The 22,315-nt window shown below is 31.3% G+C and overlaps 1 protein-coding gene across 2 annotated transcripts in view; it reads right to left on the reverse strand.

The window, feature by feature from the left end:
- Positions 1-22,315, reverse strand: part of LOC110282721 (semaphorin-2A) — a 535,140-nt gene that overhangs the window by 300,660 nt on the left and 212,165 nt on the right. Inside the window, exon 1 of one of the 2 annotated variants that reach the window (XM_043041275.2) lies at positions 19,381-19,611. The exons of the other annotated variant lie outside the window; for it this stretch is intronic. Coding sequence (XP_042897209.1) covers positions 19,381-19,495 — 115 coding nt within the window. The 5' untranslated portion in view covers positions 19,496-19,611. Of the gene's footprint in view, positions 1-19,380; positions 19,612-22,315 lie in introns of those variants that run through there. 2 annotated transcript variants of the gene reach the window in all.

Raw genomic sequence — 22,315 nt, forward strand, 5'->3', positions numbered from 1 at the left:
GATTCAATTCTGGGTGTGCGACTACTTATGTTCAACTCCGTATCCTTGTAATTTTGAACCAATCCAGAAAAAAAAGAAAACTCCTGGATCAGTACCCCCAGAGGTATAATTTGTTATTGGAACATGGAGGACTTTGTGCCTCGACAGTTTTAACGTACATCAGTCACCATTTACTACACGGTGAGTCTTTTGCTGGTGGGGATCGAACCCACGAACTTTTATAAACCGGTTTGCAGTTGTATGACGTGGGAGAGGCTACTTCACAGTCGTGGCTCAGCCACAGATGACCACTGGGTAACGATAAGAGAATAGGAGTGGAAAATAGTCCCAAGTGCCCGCCAGTAAAAAAATATATAAATAAATAATCTTATAACTAGCATTAAACAACCAATCCATTTTAGGCTTACGACTATCCAAGCTCAATTCCTTAGCCTTGTGATTTTGAACCAAACAATGAATTTGGCTTTTGGGAAAGCATTTGGACAAACGTGCATGAATGTTTGCTGGAACTAAACCCCAAATGCGTTACATAGAGAGGTAAACCATGAAAACTTCACATGTTTAGCCGACGGCAAGGGAATTCTAATCCATGATTTGGCTACCAATGAGGATTTTTTATGTCAGCATGTGGTCTTTGCAAGTAGGGAGGCAAGCTTCTCAGCCACTGCCGCTCATTTTTAAAATATATATATATAAAAAATTAATAATATGTGAAAATATTTGCTGAATGTAAAAATATGTGCATTGCGATTCAGAATTTTTGACCTTTTCTAATTTCTATTGCCAGAAAACTCTCGCTAGCGAACAAGAAGTCAAAGAAAAATCGACTCCACCTTTGAACAAAATACCATGAAACACCAACGAACAAAACGACAAAAATTAAAGATACCACTAACGTAAATATCCCGCGCGTTTTCCTTTTTTTCCCCCCTTACAAAATTGGCGAGAATGTTTAAAAGTGGAAATCAAAACAAGCAGTGTCAGCTTGAGCTTCCTTGCGAATGATCTCACAAAGTCAAAAATGCCTTCGTCAGTCTATTATTCTAAAAAGAATAGAAGGTGAGGAAGAAAATGTTCTAGAACGAAACCTCACTTCGCCTTCCTCATCTGCATTCAGCTGAACTTTGAGAATCTTCTCTCTCTAATTATCATAATCTGGTTTCTTCTCACACAATTCCACATTGTTCTATTTTTTATTCTACAACCACCCCTTCGTCGACCCCACCTTCTTCTCGTTAGTGTAACGCCAAAGCCACGAAGCAAGCGGGGTTGTAATTTGTTAAAAAGTTGCTACCTCTAAAAGTTGCATAAAAGTTTAGATTCTATGCTAGGGAAAGTTAATTTGTGTTCTAGAGCGCGAACAAAAAGAACGAAATGAATTACCGGCCGAGTTTAATTGGACAGTTGAGTGGCTTGACCATACTTTTGAACTGAAAAGAATGTTTTTCATCTCGGAAAGGAGAAGAAAGAATGAGAAAAAAAGGAAGTAAGTTGTAAATGAAAGTAATTAGGGTAAGTAATGCCTAAAGCTAAAAACGTTAAAAAATTGTTTTTTAAAAAAAAAAAAAAAATCTGCTTTTAAATGAATGTATTAAATTTTAAACAAAAATGATAAATTTTCGTTCGTAAGGTATCATTAAAAAAGGAAAGATATTTGTTTTCCAGAACATTTTTTCCCGTTTAATAATTATATATCTTTCATCTTTTAGTAAAAAAAACATAACAAGTTACTTTTCCTTTGAAAACAAAGCATAAAAAGAAAGACAAAGTGATTGTAAGGAAAAAAACATTTAAATAACATGGTATAGATCGAGTTCAGACTAAAACAAAATTTAAAAAAAATATTTTGAAGATAAAATATAAAAATAAATAAAATAAAATAAAAAAACAACAAAAATTAATTTTTCCTGAAAAACTTACTTTCTCGGGCATATATATATTTTGTTCAATACATATACAAAAAAAAATTTTTAATTAATAAAAAAAATAATTTAATAAAAATACTGCAAAGCTACGAATTTTATTGACAATATAACTGGACCTAAACAGAGAATTTAAATATAATTATCTTGTGTCAAAAGTTATTCATAAACAAATGTATATTGCGGTTGTCGATAGATATATAAAATATTGTGTTTGATGCCATTTTGAAAAAATTGAATGTTGATTAAAAGTGTGATATGGTTCATGCATCATGAATTTGAAAGGTTTATGCAGTGTAGTACTTGCATTTGAGGAGAGCTATATTGATTACTTAAATTCAATCAACGTTATTCTATATATATATAGTATGGTAAGAGTCAGATTTAAAAATAAATATTCCATTCTCGAATCGTACATAACATAAAATTTCAATAAATGATGTGTACTATGCATTAAGAATTAGATTTAAAAATAAATATGCAATTCTTAGATCATAGATAACATAAAATTTACAGTGCGATTCTAAAATAAATTGTTAGATTAAAAATTAAAATATTCTAACATATATCATGCTATATTATTATTAGTCTGCGAAGAGCGAACGTTCGATTAAAATCTTATTCCATCTCTTAAATTCCTTATCAAGTGCTCAATTAAAACAAAAAATAATCGACAGTCAGATCGATTTCCTATTGATGCGTTAAGATTAAAACGCTTGATTCTTTTTATTTAAATATCCCATTCCCTAATAATTTATTGTCTTATCTTTAAAACTATTGTTATCAAACACAACCGTTTCCGAGAAACGGTAATGAATTCATCTTTTCTTTCGGCCGACATCAAAAGCGCCTCTTCATCTACATTAATTGAAAACTGTAATTTCCGTCCCACATAGAACGAAAAATTGGGTTCTAGAACAAAAACAAAACGTTCGAAAGTAACCAACACTCCTGAGATAATAAGTGACGAAAATTACTCATTTAGTCTTAAGAATTAATTGGAAACGAGCATCCCCTTTTTCCCGCCCTTTTCAGACCAATCCCGTCTCGGAAATGGAACAGCTTATTATTCGAATCGGAAAGTGCATTGTTCGAAAAGGAGAGATCGATAGTTTAATAACAATTCGAAATGCAATGCATGCATAAAGTCGGAACGCATCTATCTCGCCTCCAGTTTTCGTATAATTTGGAAAATTAAATTATCGTCGTCTTTTCGCTCAAATTCAAACGCAGACGATATTTGCATAACTCATTTTTTTTTCTCTTTCGGTTTCCCATTTATTTCTGTCTTCCGAATGGCAACGTAGAAGACGAAGGGGTAAAAAAAAGGGGGGGGATTTTGTTTGATAGAGTTGCGCGCTTCTTCGTCGTTTTCTTTTCAGAACGATGCGCGTCTTTTTTTCTTCATTCGACAATTAGTATACTTTTCATTTTTATGTGTTTATACCAGTCTTTTTTTTTTCATACATATTTTCTAATATATTAATTGAGTTTTTCCATCATACGAAGTGGTTTGGGTGTTATTCTTTCTGTAATAAATCTAATTACGAACGCGAAAATTAATGCAAAAAAAAACCCCTCGACAAATTTAAGAATGATCCAACGCAAAAAATTGTTGTTTTTTTGTCATCTTCGAAAGCACATCTCAAAAGAAATACTCCATTACTCTATTTTCGTGTTAATGAAAACAGTTTTTGGAAATTACAACGGTGTAATTGAGCGCATCTTTTTTTATTTATTAGTTTTTATAAGAAATGTGCTTACATTTTGAATAGAATTTCGAAAGCGGAGAAAACCTTTATGTATAAAATGTTTCGTTTTGTATTAATGTAACACAAACTGCCACTTAAGAAGATAATTAAAGAATGAAATAAATCATTTTTCGAATGAAATATAAAGGAGTAATTCGATTAGAAATGATTTTTCTTTAATGCTCTAAATAAAAGAACATTATAAAACTCAGTTATATTTAGATTCTGTTTATAATTTTATATTAGATAAATTATAGAAACTTTTTGAGAAAAAATAATTGGAATTAAATACGATTGGTATTTTGAATATGGAATAAAATATATACACTTTTTAAAAAAAAAGTTTAATTAAGAGAGATTTTTCTAATTTATACTTAATTTTTGCTCGTTTCTTCATAAAAAAATAAAAAAAGATAATCCAATTACATCAATGATCATTTATCTTGTTTTTCCTTTTTTTAAATGCATATTTTTCTAAATAAGATATACACTCATGGACAAAAAAATTAGCTCACCAAGAAAGAGTCGTCAAAATGAAACGAAATTTTACATACGTAATGACTATTTTGATATAAGTAAATGATTAGAAAATCAAAAAAAAAAAAACGATAATCTTTGATTTTCTAATCATTTATTTATATCAAAGTAGTCATTACGTATGTAAAATTTCGTTTTATTTTGACGACTCCTTATTGGTGCGCAATTTTTTTTGTCCTTGAGTGTATTACGGTTATTTCTTTTTTTATTTTATTTCACGAAAAATTATATTTTAATTTTTTTTTCCATATAAACCCATACTTTAAGATCATATTATATTGATACCGTCACTGAACAACCGATCCAGTTTTTGGGTTTACGACTACCAATGTACAACTCCGTAGCTTCGTCATTTTGAACCCTATCCAGAAGACAAGGGCACTCCTGGATCAAGTATTGGCAGAAATTTGTCTGCGTGGAGGACTTTGTAATGGAACTAGCCCGCATTTCCGTTAAATGGAAAGGAAAACCACGAAAACCTCCCACACTTAAAATAGTGGTAAGGGGACTCTAACCCATGATCCGTCTACACTGAGAATATTTTACGTCAGCACTGTGGTCGGTGCAAGCCGGATGCGGAATTCGTATGGACCTGCCATCGCTGGGATTCCTGAGCCATCTGGGTTTCCTGGGCTACCATGGCTCCAACGTTTCTAATTATAAGCATACGTTGAGACGTGGTGGCACAGGGGATAGAAAGCTCATTTCGTAATAGGGTGACCCGGGTTCGAATTTCAGCAATGGCTGGTGTACATGAATTCCGCAACCGAATACCACCGACCACAATGCTGATGTAAAATATTCTCATAACAAATAATGGCTTAGAGTCCCCTTGCCATCAGGTTCACCACAGAAGAGTTTCGTGGTTTTCCTTCCCATGGAACACAAATGCTACTTAGTTCCATCACACTCTATCCCCTTCACTAAGATCATCTTATTTTTTTTAAAAATATTTATTTCTAAAATATTTATTATAAAAATAGGAAACTCAAAGATTCTTCTCCAATCAAAAATAGACTTTTGTAAAAAAAAAATTTTTTTCCGGTTTCCTATTGAAAACTAATTTGTTTATATATTTATCCACTACACTATAAAGATAAATCAAATAATGCAGGGACGAGATTTTGAATCACCTTAGTTCTGATCACGGTGCGTGATTCTTTAGTTCAGCAAATGAGAAACGCAATGCAAATTTCGTGAAAATTTTTACACGAATCACAGAATCGGTTGCATGCGATCATAAACATCGTAGCTGAGAATTTGGGTGGTAATATTTGTAAAAGAATTGAATATCAATTGTGGTTTGGTTGATTCCCAAATCGTGTGATCAAGAAATGCGAGATGACAGTTGCGCATCATGAGAAAAAAAATACTGCGTGGAGACCCTCCGCGCGGAAGAGTTAAACTTCGTAACCTGCGACGTTAATTGTAGAAGAATCAGCAGTCGTAGAAGTTCTATTCAACGACTCTTTTTCCTGCTCCGCTCGCTTCCGTGCTCTGTAATCACGGTAATAATGTGCATTTTTCCCTCGTGGACCTCTTGAACCAGTGGAAGTGCTTGTGGTTGCCTCATCGTCTCGCTCTCGAAAATGTATTTGTATTAATAATATGTTTGTGAATGCGTCATAATGTAATTTCAAAAGAGAAAACCTAACAATCAATTGATATTCGCAAGAGACGTACCTCGACATAACCTTAAATCCGTCGCATTGTCCGTGGGATTGTTTTCACTCATTTTTTAAATTTGTTATCCACTAAATTTGAAAATTATCCTATTAAATTGTATGTGTATCAAATCAAACTAAAAAAATATTTATAGAAAAACAATACTTTTATTATTTTTATGCTAGTGAGAACCAAAACAATATGGAAATGAATGAGGGAAAACTGGATCCTACCACGTGATTTCCCGGCCAATAAAAATGTATCGTTAAACGTTTAACGCAACCTTGTTGGAAGTCGCATGAGAAGTATAACTTCAAAAAAATCGCGAATAAGTTCCTCTACCATAAAAATTGTAAATCACATGATCGCGATGTGCGAATCGTAAATCATGAAAATATGAATCTTGATGGATCATCAAAAGATGAATCAAAAAATTTTCGAAACACTTAACTTATTTTATTATGACACGACCGAACATAACGTATCCTATGAGCTATAAAAAAGAAGTTACTGTATACTGCATTACTGTATTGTAAACATATGTCTTACTATTCAATAAAAAATGTTTTTCTATGTATTTTCTTACTGAACTCTACAATAAAATGTATCTCTAAAGCAAACCACTCTTAATCGAATTCAAATAAAAATCTTAAATTTATAAATCACTCTTCATCAAAAGAAATTTCTTTTTAAAAAATATTTAAAAAAATTCTAATTTCAATATTCCCTTCCACATGAGGTAATCTATTTATTAGATCGACTTTCCTTTTTACCCGTATCGTTTTCGATGAGAAGCATGAAAAAAAAAAATGCCCTGTTTGTCTTTTTATGAATGTTTGTGTTACCAAACGAGCATCCTACAAATTAAATCTTTTTTTTTTTTTTTTGAGAAACTTTTACCATGTAGTGAATGGTATGCAAAAATAAAAACTCCTACTTTCATTTTATCGAGAGAAAAGTTTCCATGTTTACTTTCAATCTTTGCGAGTGGAAGTGAAAGTTGTAGTTTTTGATAGAGTGCTTTCATTTCAAATGTTTACATAAACCTCAGAAAATGCACTCCACTAGCTTTTTATGCAACGATGGAAAACCCGCACTTGTGTAGGGGGGTTATTCAAAGATAAGTTAAGATCAACCGGGGAATAAGAACGAAATAATGAACAGAAAAAGAATGGCGGAATTTTTCAGTTACATACTTAAATATGTACTTTAATAATTTCAATGAATAATCGAATTGTTAATTTGCTATCGTGTTAAAGGGTCCGGCAATAAAAAAGTTGGACACAATTATTTCATCATAGTGTATAATTTATTTTTAATTTGTGTGTTTCTTTTTTTTTTTTTTTTTTTTTTNTTTTTTTTTTTTTTTTTTTTTTTTTTTTTTTTTTTTTTTTTTTTTTGGCTATACAGCTTTAATTATAAAATATTTAATGTATCTTTTAGTGTATGTATTGTTTTGGCTTTTACAATGTCAAGCTATTTTAGAGTTGTTTAAGTAATGAAAGTTTGAAATCGTTCGTTTCCTATGCACAGAGTGCAAAATAAAAAACGGACCACCCTGAATAACTTTTGATCTAATGATCGAATCTTCGCATACTAGGACTCATTCTTAATGGATCTCAAACTAATGCTAATTAACTAATGCGGACGATATTTTAAGAGAATTCTATTAAAACAATTCTTCCCTTTAGATAATTCCATTAAGTTAATTTTTTGATTAAGATAATACCACTAAGTTAATTCTCGTCCAAGGATAATTCCATAAAAAAATTATTTTTAGTAAACATTTATTATTTTTTAAAGTTGTATTTTAAAAATTTGATTTCTTAGGAACTATTTCACCGATTTCGCTCAAATTTTGTATTTTGCCGTGCAAAATTATATTCTTTAAAATGATGTAAGAAATTGCATATTACAATTCACATTTTTTGTTTTTGTTTAATATTAAATAAAGTAGTAAAGATAATAAATATTTATTTAAAAATCATTTTTAAATGGGATTATCTTTGGATAAATAAATTTTACTATTGAGTGGAAAAAGTTTTCAATCTACTCAAATATTAGATATGGCGAAATGCGTAAAAAGTGAAGTTAACTTTTAAGAGGTCCAAAGTTTGGACCGCGTTCCTGACTAAACTATATCGTCCATACATCCCAGATTACGGCTAGCCCAGATTACTCCAGAAGTGAAAATTCGAATAAATGATTAAAATGAATAAAAAATTTTAATGCAATAATTGTATTAAATTTAAGAAAATTTTTTGTTACGAATTAAATAGAATTTCATACTAAATAATCGTTCACATATAAAATATACTTATTTAATTAGTCTAAAATAACTGTTTATTCTCAAAACATATAGGAGAGGTGTTAACTACAAAATAAATACCCACCCCGCTTTCCATTAATCATTCGCCATTTTAGCGTGTATTGTAGTAACGAGCTATTAATTATTTATGTTCAACCGTAGGATATTTTTATAGCGTTTTACGATAATAACTCCCCCTTTCTTTTAGGAAATTACGCCATTTTATGTTTGCTTCTTTTCTTTCGTTTTTTTTTTTTTTTTTTTTTTTTTTTTTTTTTTTTTTTTTTTTTTTNTTCTTTCTTTGTGCGTGTGTGTAGGCTAGAAGTCAAACCACAGCAGAAAGTGGCTCTGCTAAATTTTCATTAGCTTTTCATCGCATTTTTTCTCACGTGCTTCTCTTTAAACAAAATAATTTTGTGTTATAAGAAGAAATGTTTCTCGTCTCTTTAAGTAAACTTGAAAAAATCAGCTGTTTCATGAGTACTTTGAGTACCACAAATATAGGTACCCCTAAAGGGGGTCAAATGGGTCCAATAATCTATACATAATAATAAATGCGGCTGTGTGTGTGTCTGTCTGTCTGTAATCACAATATATCGCCCCAGAAGCTTCGCCCAGGCACGAAACTCGGCACATAATTGTGTTTTGACATAATGAAGAAGTATTTTTTTTCTTTTTCAAAAATTTTGATTAGTTATTTAGTTATCAGTCATTTTGTAAGTCTATGCTTTTCGTCTGCTTTTTCGTCTTCAAAGAGCCATATTCAAAAAACTATTAAAAAATGCATATACTTTTCCCCACTCTTATAAATGTATGCTAATGCGAACCTCACAATTGAAATATTAATTTTCGACAACTTAAACCAATAATATACGAAGGAATTAATAATTTAATTGTAAAGTTCGCATTAGTTTACATTTATTAAAGTGGAGAAAAGTTTAACTTTTGTATTAAAAATGTGGCAACATATTCGATACGTAAATAGAACGCTTCGCTTTGATATATTTGTCGCTGTTCATAATTGTTATAATAAGTTTTTCTTCTTCTTTCCACGCTCTTTTTTTTTTTTCTTAAGCGAAGACGATAATTTTTATAGCGATATTGTAGTACTTTGTACAACTAAAAATTCTTTTCACAACACTTTAAAAATATTTACTTTATTTTCTTTATATATACAGAGAACAGTCGGCAAAGAATTCGATTAGGTTGAAAAACATTTCGCTAAAAAGGAACGAATTCCAAAAGAAAAAATAAACAACTTAAAGAATAAAAATGCTGATGCCAGCCAATTTTTTGAAAGTTAACTTAGAAATAACAAACCAAACGATGTTAAATAACAAACCAAACGATGTTAACAAAATGACGTAGAAAGCGCAACTAGATCAAAATTATACAAGCACAACTAGATCAAATTATAATACCTGAGTGCTTGACGTAACAGATATAGAAATAGAATTTGATACCATAAAAAATTATATAGAAATAGAAATTGATACCATAAAAAATTTATTCGTTTTCGTGTTCTTTTCATGTATTTAGCATTTTAGTTTTTTTTTCTTAAGCGTTGTAGCTATATAATTTCAAACATCCTCAAGAGCTATAACACATCTGCAGCAGAACTGGATATGAAGACAAAATTGCTGGACAGGAACACTTTAATTGTCCACTAATCTTCAGATTTCCGGCTATGTTTTAAAAAACTTTATTTGTGAAAACCTTTAGCTTGGCGAACAGCTGGGCGCCTTTGGCGGCTAGTAATCCATAAAGTTTAAAAATATAGTTTGCTTTTAACTACTATAATTTTTAAAAATAAGTACGATTAATGTTTGCTATGCGTCTTACTAAATCTACTCCAATTCATAAACTGAAAGTAAAATTTGCATTTAACGCTGAAAATAATAGAAAAAAAGCGCTTTTTTTTCACTTTTTATTCATATTACATAGCATTTTGAAGAAAACAAATTACAGATTCGCACATACGACACTGTAATATCTTTAGTGGTAAACGAATAATGGGTTTGAATCCCCTTTCCACCTGCCCTGATCTCAGAAGATTTTCGCTGTTTTCTCCTTCATGTAAGACAAATGAGGGTAAAAAAAAAAGCTTCAAAAAATCCATCAAAAAAAAGCTTGTCCCAATATTTGATCCAAAAAATCTCTTGTCCTCTGGGCTTTATTCAAAATTACAAGGCTATAGAGGGGAACATTGATAGTCATAAACCCAAAAAAGGGTCAGCTGTTCGGCGTCGGTAATAAATTAAACCATTGCGGCATATTTCTCCGTGGCGGACTTTCTAAAGTCACTAACCCCCAAGGGCGTCGTTTTATAAAAAAGGAAAACCACGAGACCGGGATAGTTTGGTTGGTAGGGCACTGGGCCCATGTTCAAGAGGTCGTGGGTTCGATCCCCGACGGTCGAAGACCCCTGTGTGACAAATGGTGACTGATGCACGTTAAATTGATCGGGTCACAAAGTCCTCCATCTTTCCATAACAAATTTAACCTCTGGGGGTACTGATCCAGGAGTTTCCTTGTGTTCTGGATTGGTTCAAAATTACAAGGATACGGAGTTGAATTTTGGTAGTCGAAATCCAAGAATTGGTCGTAAACCTCAGAATTGGGTCGGCTATTCAACAACGGTTATAAAATATAAAATAAAAAGGAAAACCACGAAAACCTACCCAGCTAGTCGGACAGGGGAAAACCCGATCCATTCTGGAATCAGAAATTCGGTGCTAGCTAGAAGCAGCATGCGAATCGATTCCAACGAATCAATTCGTATACGATTCGATATTCCATACGAACCGGTTTCAATTTAAAACTCGTCTCTCTCAAATTATTGTTTCACCTTGATTATTCAGCAAATCTCCAATTCCCGGAATAAAAATAATTTCGGAACAATTGCAAGTATAATTTGGTAATTGAACAAACAGTAAATTATACACTCAATCTGAAACTCCTGTTTTAAATAAATTCTAGAACAAAAAAGGGAAGGATTCGAATGCATGATCGCTTTCATTCTTCCAATAGACTAATACCACAAAAAAAAAAAAAATTGTCCACAAACTATTCGTACAATTTTCAGCAATTATCTCGCAAAAATAAAAATTACAAGACATCGATTCCCTCCCTCACTCCACCCCCATTACCTAACGACTCGGGAGAGTGATGAAGAACGTGCCGTCGTCAGCCAATCAGATTGATGGAAGCGTGTCGTATAGTGACGTATTGCACGCGAGTTTCCGTCTCCTGCCATTCCCTTCCCCCTCTCTGTTATCCTTCTCGGGATTTCCTTTTGTTCCTTTTTTTTCCCTGTTTCTCCTCATTTCGGGAGAGAAGAACCTAAAGAACGCCCGGTTGATTTGATTTTGAGTGGTTTACTTTTTAGTGTCCCGGCCTGAGTTCTAATTGATTTTACGGATAAGGCTTCCCTCACAATACACGCGAAAACATTTTGATTTTGAGAAAAAAAGGTTTTTATGCTCTTTCTTGTGAGGCTTTCTTATTTTACTTTGATGATTGAGAGAAATAAATATAGAAGAGATATAAATTGGTATTAACATTAATAACATTATTTATTTAAAGAAACAAAATAATTTATGATGGGTTTTTTTTTTTGGGGGGGGGACAATTAATTTGTAAAAAGTTCTGGAAACGGGCGAAATTTTGCAAATTTAGAAATAAGGCATAATATTTTTAATTTTTACAGCCTTTAAACAGCCGATCCAATTTTAGGTTTACGACTGTTTTGTGATTGTGAACCCAGTGTAGAAGACAAGGGAACTCCTGGATTGAGTATTGGGGGAAACTTGCTTTCGTGGAGGACTTTTTAATGGAACTAACCCGTATTTCAGAAACATGAAGAGGAAAACCACTAAAACCTCCCACGGTTAGCCTGACGGCAACGGGACTAATCCATGATCTATCTGCACTGAGAATATTTTTACGTCAGCACTGTGGGCGGTGCGAGCCGGGGCTGAGTTCGTATAAACCAGCCATTGCTTGGATTCGAACCCGGTTCACTTCCTTGAAAGGCGAACGCTCTATCCCCTGAGCCACCACTGCTCACTAAGATCATATTATAACCATCGTTGAACAGCTGACCCAATTTTCGAGTTTATAACTACTAATGTTCAAAGCCGTAGCCTTGCAGTTTTGAACCCAATCCAAAAGACAAGGGAATTCCTGGATGAAGTATTCGGAGAACTTTGCCTTCGTGGAGGACTTTTTGATGGAACACACCCGTATTTGACTTACATGGAGAGGAAAAACACGAAAACCTCCCACGGTTAGCCTGATGGCAACGGGACTAATCCATGAACTATCTGCACTGAGGATATTTTTACGTTAGCACTTGTGTCGGTACGCACCGGGAGAGGAATTCGTACCGACCAGCCATCGCTGGGATTCGAACCCGGTTCACGTCATTGAAAGGCGAACGCTCTATCCCCTGAGCCACCACTGCTCACTAAGATCATATTATAACCGTCGTTGAACAGCTGACCTAATTTTCGGGTTTACGACTACTAATGTTCAAAACCGTAGTCTTGCAATTTTGAACCCAATCCAGAAGATAAATGAATTCTTGGATGAAGTATTCGGAGAAATTCGCCTTCGTGAAAGACTTTTTGATGGAACTAACCCGTATTTGAGTTACATGGAGAGGAAAACCACGAAAACCTCCCACGGTTAGTCTGACGGCAACGGGACTAATCCATGATCCACCTGCCACTGAGGATATTTTTACGTCAGCACTGTGGTCGGTGCGAACCGGGTGCGGAATTCGTATCGACCAGCCATCAGTTTCGAACCCGTTTCACCTCATTAAAAGGCGAACACTCTATCCCCTGAGCCACAGTGGCTCCAACTATTCATATAAAATAATAAAAAAATGGAAATAACTGCTAAGCAATCCACAAACACCCCCAAAAAAATATTAAATACAAAACTCCTTTTATCGCCCACCATCAACACCTCCTCGATCCGTCATTTCAGTAAGACAGTGCTGAAACGATGGTTATAAAAACAAGGACAAAAAAAGGTTGCCGGACATCCACCAGAACAAAGTATATGTTGAAGAATAGAAAATTATACTTAAGGATGGGAAAGAAGATCTGGATAAATCCCTTTCCCCGCCACATGAAAGAGGCTTGAAGGGCTATTTCGTAAAGCTTTCGAATTCATATTTATCCTTTAAGGAACTTTTATGGCCTAAAGGTTGCAATTTGAATCAGAAGGAAACGCCGCTTATAAATAAGAGGAATAGTGAAAATACGGGGGTATAATTTTGGGCATTTTAAAAAAGAAAAGAATTGGAATATTAATTTAGATAAAATGTTTTCTCAATTTTCAAAATACAATAGTTTTTAAATAGTGACATTATCACAATTTTCAAGTTACAAGTATTTTTAATTCATGTCACATAAATTTTCTTAAATTAATATTTCTTAATATTTCTTAAATTAATAGCGTTATTAAAAGACAATATTTTGGTTTTTTTTTATGACGTTATCTCAAATTTCGAAACACTACCACTTTCGATACGGTTTCGCTTCAAAAATGTTACTTTTACGTTTGCTTACGACGCGCTTCCGATTTTGCGCATTTCATGTTATTTCAGATAAAATGTTTTAAATTTTACAAAATACAATAATTTTTAATTAGTAACATTAACGCGATTTCAATTCGAAGAATTTTCAATTCGTGGCATTATTTCAATATTCCAATTACATTAATTTTTAATTCATGACACATAAATTTTCAATACCCAATATTTCTTTAATTAATAGCATTATTTAAAGACAATATTTTGGTTTTAAAAATGGCGTTATCTCAAATTTCAAAAAACAATCTCTTTTACTATGGATACCTGACAAAAATGCTTTTTGAGTCTGCTTACGACGAACTTTTAATTCTGCGCAATTCGTGTTTTAATTTGTTTGTTGTTTGCTCTGTAAGACGGGTTTTTTCCCTTTCTTTCGCTCTGGGTTTTTATTCGTAGTCGTTATTTTTTACGACTCACATTTCGTCATTAGTGACATCATCGCTATTTTTTTAAAATACAAGAATTTTCAATTCGTGGCATTATCTCAATATTCCAATTACATTAATTTTTAATTCATGACAACTCAATTTTCTATACGCAAATTCTTCTTAATTAATAGCATTATTATAAGACAATATGTTGATTTTATTAATGGCGTTATCTGAAATTTCAAAAACAATCACTTTTAATATGGATACCTGGCAAAAATGTTACTTCTAAGTCCGTTTACGACGTCCTTTTAATTCTGCGTATTTCATGTTAATTTGTGTGTTATTTCTTACGTAGAATATTTTGCACGACGTTTTTTTTCCTTTTTACGTTGTAAGTTCTTATTCGTAGTCGTTATTTTTTACTACTCATATTTTGTAATGCGATGTTTTAATTTTTCGCCATTCATTTTTTACAGTAAAAGCAAACAACTCAAAACTGGGTCGCAAACATTGCAAAGACAATTTATTTTTAATTTCTTCTTAATGTCTCATAAAGTCACACAAAAAAAGATTCTTAGTTTCACAAATTCAGAAAAAGTAGAATCCTAGCTAAAAGAACCCGATTTAACGCTTATAAAATTAAGAGTGGATTTTTTTTACAAATGTGTAAAAACAGAACTGGTCAGATACCTCATATTATAAAACGGAAGTAATTAATTCTTGAAGTAGAGTGCTTAAATTAATATGCAGCTCACATAACCACTCAAAATTACTTCCTTTTTCAGTTTAATTTGACGGATAAGGGCGCTAAATTTGCCGAAACGAGTTTTCGGGTCAATTATGTTTACCTTCCGACAATCTGTTGGGAATTCTGTTGACACATAATCTGCCTCAATTTTCCAAGATGAACTCAAGTGTTGCTTCATGTGTGTGGGTTTGCTTCATGCGCAGAGTCGCCAGAGATTAAAGGTGATTTACCAACTGCAAAACACAGGACTTTCCTCGACGTTTACCCTGGCAAAAGCTCTTCGGAATGTAATTACGTGGGAGATTAGCGCTAGATTATTGTCCAGCTACGTAGAAGAAAGCGGAAGGTAGCCAGCAATACCTAGTGGACAGTTTCGTTGGGCAAATATGTAAATTAGACATGCTGGCGATGTTCTCTTATATTGATCGGAAAATGATCCACTGAATTAAGCACTATTATTATCTCTCTCTATAAATCCCGATAGAGCAAATATTAAATTCATATCTATATGTCACAAAATGCAATTATAGAGATGCCAGAACTTGCCAGAGAATTTAGATGCGCAACTAATATAATCTTGAATTGTAATTTGCACAATGCATTGGTGCTTAAAATATACTTGACTATTTGGAAGTTATTAAATTTATACAAATTTTATTGGCACGTTTTTAATGAGGAGTGTTGAAGGTCGTCAACATTTAACAGCTCAGCCCCTTACGAAAATTAGTACTACACCCGCGATGCTGAGTACTTTTCTGTAGATTAGGATTGGGAAATTTGTAGATTAGGATAGCTAAATTTGCAAAGTAACAGTTAAATTAATTAACATTATGATTAATTAATTAACATTAGCAAAGCGACATCACACCCCGAAATGATTTCGGATTCAACTGTTGAATGGTTAAATGATCATGAAGAATTTGGCGCTAATTTCATTTAAATAAATTCAAGCATTTATAATTTCTTTATGATTCCTCGAATAACTTTTAAGCTGTCGAAGGCAATCCAGTTAGAAGGGTGGCTAAAGTCCTCGCTTATCACGGTTTCGGTTTAGGTTCAAATCCCCGTACTAAAAGCTAGGAGTCTAATAGGGCTATATATTCTCTGAACACAGTAGCTTAGAATCCACGATAATGTGATGTCTTCTGTGGTTTCAGAGCGAAAAAGAAGTTCACGCACAGTTGGGCGGTTGAGAGGCGCGGCTTGAAGGCTGGGTGAGTATCATCACTATCTGCTAACCGATATAAACTAAAGAAGAGTAGTGTGCCTGTTCGAACGTTGCCAAGATCGCAAACAATCAGATCAGAGTTGAGAAGATAAATCGTAAACAATCAGATCAGAATTGAGATGATGAATAAACAATCAGCTCAGAGTTGAGAAAATAAATCGTAAACAATCGGGTCAGAATTGAGATGATAAATCGTAAACAATCGGGTCAGAATTGATATGATAAATCGTAAACAATCAGGTCAGAAGTGAGATGATAAATCGTAAACAATCAGGTCAGAATTGAGATGATAAATCGTAAACAATCAGATCAGAATTGAGATGGTAAATCGTAAAAAATCAGATCAGAATTGAGATGATAAATCGAAAACAATCATATCGGGATCGAGATGAAATAAAAGTTGAATTTTAGAGATCAAGAATTTTTAAAACGGAAAGAAAGCCCAAGAGATTCCTTAAGAAAATTCCACTCAAAATTTTGCAAAATGAAGTGCAAAGTAGATTTTGTTTTATGCAAAGTTACACCCGCCATTTGAATTCTATTCTAAATTAGATAACTACAGTAAAAATCAATGCTCAAGCAAAAACAGGGGTCCGAAAGTTTTACGCAATTTTTATTACCATCTTCGATACTTCGAAGCAAAATGAAGTTTTTAAACCAGCAAGAAAATTCACTAATGTTCTAATTTTATACTTCGCATCATCAGGAGTTTAATTTGTGTTTTCAATATTTTTTATAGTCTCAAAAATGTTAATACAAGAATGGACCTGACTTTAATAGTCACGTGATTGTTACTTTAGGATGCTTATGAAGTCATTTAATGAAGCATCCTCGGAAAATGGTTTCGCGTAAACGAGATTTCCCGCAGTGCTTCCTGCTGTCCTGCTTGTAGGGGGGCAGAAATGGGAGGGGGTTGTCTTTTGTCCGACCTATTTCCCCCCTGACTCATCTTCTCTTACTTGGGTGGGGGATAGCTGTTTCGTTTTCATTGGGATTATTTTTTTTTTTCATTCTCACTCTATTGTTGAACTTATCTCGTTTTATGGATGTTGAACACAGTAGCTACTCTAGTGGGAAAAAATTTTTTTCTTCAAATAAAGGACGAAATGTGACGTATCCTAATTAACTTAAATGAAAATATAATTATTAAACTATGAGTTACATAGAGTGAGTATAAAATTGTTAAATGCGCATGTCATATGGGAGTTTTAATATAAACTAAAATGCGTTCGGTTACGTTTATATTAAATCATTGATTTCATCAATCATTCATCAAAAACATAACTCAAAAAAATTTCATCAATCATCAATTTTGTATTAAATCATTATATTATATCATTGATAACTGCAGGCAAAAGTTGATAGCAACTCGAGAAGGAACTTTTTTAAAAAAAACTTTTAAAATTGGCATGAAAAAGTCAGGTAACATTAACTCCCTAAACAATGTATTGAAATTTAAAATGAAATATGACAAATATAGCAAAAAAATCGTGTTACAATAACTTTCATAGAAAATTTAGTTTACAAAAAGCAAGTTTATAAACAAAAAGTGATATATTTAATAACAAAAAAAACGTGCATGTTTAAACTTAAAATTGAAACATATTAAATTTGGTAGGAAAAAGACAAGTCTCATTAGCTTCCAAAAAAAAATGTACTGAACAAAAAGTAAATTCATGAACAAAACGTGATACATTTAAGATAAAAAAAAAAATGTGTATATTTAAACCTCAAATTGAAAGATTAAATTTAATACGAAAAAAACAAGTATTAACTTCGGTACACATAAATTTTAATGAATTTTCAAGCAACACGTTTAACACGAAAAAGTAAGGTATTTTTTTAACGATTATCGTAATAAAAATGATAAAATTGATCAACATTACATCGATTGGGGATTGGGTTTACATATAAACTTACTTAGATTTTGTTTCGATTAGAATTTATTATATCGCAAAAACTTTCCTTATCTAGTGCGACGTTTATTTGCAAACGTTAAATTAAGCCTTTTTACCAAAAACTATAGATATTTTATACATATGATTAAAATGTAGATTTTATTTTAATGCCACAAAAAATGAGATTATTTTAGAATTAAAAGAATTATTAATCCTGATAAAACTCTTAAAAATAGAATTACCGTTATTATTTCAGCTAAATTTAATTTTAGAACTGCTTAATTTTATAATAAATAATTTTTTTTTCATTGTGAACAAATAAAATTCTGCTATTTAAAATCTATCCGCATTTTAATAAATAATGTACAAGTAAAGTAATAAAAGAAAAAAAGTTACTTATTTTACACCTTGCCTTGAAAATAAAAATATTTTTTAAATTGAAATTTATTTAATTACAAGCAGGTAATATTATATTGAATTAATTGCTAAATATTTTTATAACTCAATATGTCTTTTTCTAAAACTACAATCAAAACTTTTAAGAATGTTCATAACTAGTAATGTGAAATCAGATATATTTGAAGAAAAAAAAAATTTGAATTTGTCCCTATGCAAAATTTAGAAAAACTCAAGTGTTTAAAATTTTGGTTTACCGCAACAAAATATGTAAATAATATTAAAAAGCTTTCTAAAATAGTTTATAATTTTAAAAGTAAAATTTAATTTGCTAAATGAAACACTTTGTCCGAACTTATATTGCAATTAATTGAAAAGACAGAACTTATATTCATAAACAAATTCATAAATTCGAAACTATTTGCTTGAATCTATGTAATATTCACAAAATAAATTCGTATTTGTTCTATATAAATGCATAGGAAAGTAAATAATACATAAATGTGGATATATTAACAAATAAATGCAAAAACTTCAATATGAATATGAAGAAATAGATAAATATGAATTCATGAACGAATAAATGCTTTGATTTTATATATGAAAAGGGAAATATGATGCATAAATATTAGTATATGCACATAAATTAATATTATACTTTCTAATGAATAAAATTTTAAGTATTAATTTGTTTATGAATACATGCTATGTCTTAATGGATAAATTTATAATCGCCCCAGTATGTATTTAAGTATGTATTTAAGTAAATACTTTTAAATAATATTATTACATGTATAAATAAGTGCCTATGAATTAACCCAATATTTCTCCATATTTACAACCTAACGTGCCGTAGAGTAAGCGATGTTCTTAATGAAATTCTACTTATTGATTTCAAAGCAATAATAAGAGCAGTTCAAAACGTAACAATAATTTCATGCGTGTAAATACCTCTATGGTGCCGGATCCTGGTTTCTCCTGGTGCCCATGGATACCTAGGGTGGTGCCTGTACCCAGCACCTAAACCTATGCAGCAGCACCAGGCTGCTAGCATGATACAAATCATGCTTCGTTCTTTCTACAAACTCCGGCGTCCTATCGGATGCGGAAAGATCGTCTGCTACAATCCCGTAGCTGCATCTCTCACCACGGCTCGTCAACCAAATACACCCTCATCATTTTACTCCATTCCTTTATGTACAAAGTTCTCGCACACCATCTCTCTCATCGCTGCGCCATCTATTGATGAACTTAAGAAGCACTCCTTCTGAAGCATCTCTCTACTTTCAATCAATAAAGGATTATTTTTATTTTCTCGAGAGTTTTGACACATTTAGAACACGAACAAAATAAAAGGAAATAAAAGATATTTTTGCTGGGTTTAAGTCTTGAGTCAAGATAAAAGATTAAAGTGCTTTCGTTTTTATCTTTTATTATTACAGGTGAAATAGCGTCGGTGTATATTTTGATTAAAATATCACCATACAGTGGTTTAATCATATAACCACGGTTAAAGAAATTGAATATAAAATTGCCTTATTTTTTAATTTTTTTTGTACAGTTAGTACACACTTTTATTATCTTCAATTTCTTCAAAATACTTCTACCATCAATAAAAATAACTGCAAACAAATTATTAATTTTATGCTAATTTTGCCTTAACTTCTACTGCTTATAATTTATATTTTAAACAAATTATACTTTGTTTAACTATTTATTAAAATGTGTAAAAAAAAAAGATACGACATATATAAATTTAAAAGTTATTTTTGAAACGTTAAATCAGGACATTTATGCGAACTAAAAAAACTAAATTAATCTCAATCATTTTTTAACCTTTAACGTAATGCATTTGTATCATAAGTTTTACAATAAACAATAATACTGTAGAATTTAGGTTTTATTTTAACCAGGGTTGGCATTTTGTCCGGATGAAAGTTATTAGGATACTGGAAAAACCCTTGGGTAAATTGGGCGAAATGTATGAAGAAATAGGGCAAAATGGAAGAAACTAAAACTAACCCGTACAGCAACAATTTTAAGAAAAGCTTATATTTAAACAATTTAAATTTTATACAGTGTCAGAAAGTTAGAAACTATTCACGTTAACTTCTATCAAAATAATAATAATAAACATAAATTATTAACTATTTTCAAATTTATATATTAACAAATAATTAATATCAAATTTATTATATCAAATTGAATCAAATTATTAACAAAATCAAATTTATATATCAACAAATAACAAATATTACAAAATATTATTAACTATTTTCAAAAATATTTTGAACTATTTTCAAATTATTTATTTTGGTTTTATACAGAATTCAATCGGGAAGATTTCCGTATCGTGATCTGTGACAGAATAATCCCCAAATCTTAGAAACTTCCGGGCAGTGGTCAGCGAGAAACTCAAAAAAACATCACAAAAAGGGACCCAACTCAAAAGGTATATCTTGTAGCCACCCCCTGGCAAACATCTACATGTTTTTTTAAAAAAAAACATTTGCAAGTTTAAAATCTGTTTGGCACCTTGGCGGTTGTAGTTGGCGCAACAGATCACAATATGGAAATATCCCCCATTTAATTTATTAATCATATAGTTCAAGATTCGGTTCGATTACTCAGATTTAACAGCGTTTGGATTATCGAAATTAATATGCAATATGTTCATGTGCCTTTCCATGTGATTGGTAAAAGTGTATATGCATGCGTTTAGTTAATTTATAATTATGATATTTATCAGTTATTTATGAAATTATAAGATTAGGTTTTAGTATACTATTTCTTATAAACTAAAGAAAATTGTTACAGTTATCTTAATCTCTAAAAAAAACATTAAATTTATTTCACTTTCCAGTTTTCCCTTATAGTTAAAATCAATATAATGAATAGTTTGAAAATTAGTGCTATTATATAAACAAGGAATGCAATTAAAAGCTGTTTTCAAATTGCATTTATATTAGATATTTCTTTTGAATATTTTTATATATTACAAGAGTGCTCAACAACCACCACTATTACTTTGTAATAGTTTTTGTTTCTTTATAATAAACAAATCGTTAGATCAAATCTTTTACAATAAACGATAAAAACGACTTAGAATCTAAGCTTAATGAAGACAATATTTTATGAAAGGGGTTTTAAGACCTCCGCTTCTTGTTCATCCGATTTTTCGCACTCAAGTTTATTTTTTTGACGATTAGTTGCATGTTACATTAATTAATTGTTACATTAGAAGTTAAACAATATATACAATAACAAAAGAGTAGCGAAATTTAAATTCAACAATGCGTATAAATTCTTTACAAAACTTTGTATAATGTTACATTGATAAATTGTTATATTAGAAGTTTAACAATTTGCAACAAAGAAAGAGCAGCAAAATTTAAATTTAACAACGTGTATTTATTTTTTACAAATCTTTGTACAATATTCTAATATAATCGATAAATTGTTATATTAGAAGTTCAACTTTAAACAATAAAAAAAGAGTAGCGAAATTTAAATTTAACAACGTGAATTTATTTTTAGAAACCTTTGTACAATGTTACATTGACAAACTGTAATATTAGAAGTTTAACAACTTAACTTACGATAAGAAAACAGTAGCGAAATTTAAATTTAACGTCTTGAATTTATTTTTTACAAATCTTTGTATAATGTTACATTGATAAATTGTTATATTAGAAGTTTAACAATTTGATAAAACAAAGAGTTGCGAAATTTGAATTTAGCAAAGTGTATTTATTTTTTACTAAACTCTGTACAATGTTACATTGACAAATTGTTATATTAGAAGTTTAACAACTTACAATAACAAAAGAGTAGCGAAATTTGAATTTAACAACGTGTATTTATTTTTTACAAACCTTTGCACAAA

The sequence above is a fragment of the Parasteatoda tepidariorum genome, chromosome 10 (assembly GCF_043381705.1).
Source record: "Parasteatoda tepidariorum isolate YZ-2023 chromosome 10, CAS_Ptep_4.0, whole genome shotgun sequence".
In the NCBI taxonomy this organism is placed as follows: Eukaryota; Metazoa; Arthropoda; class Arachnida; order Araneae; family Theridiidae; genus Parasteatoda; species Parasteatoda tepidariorum.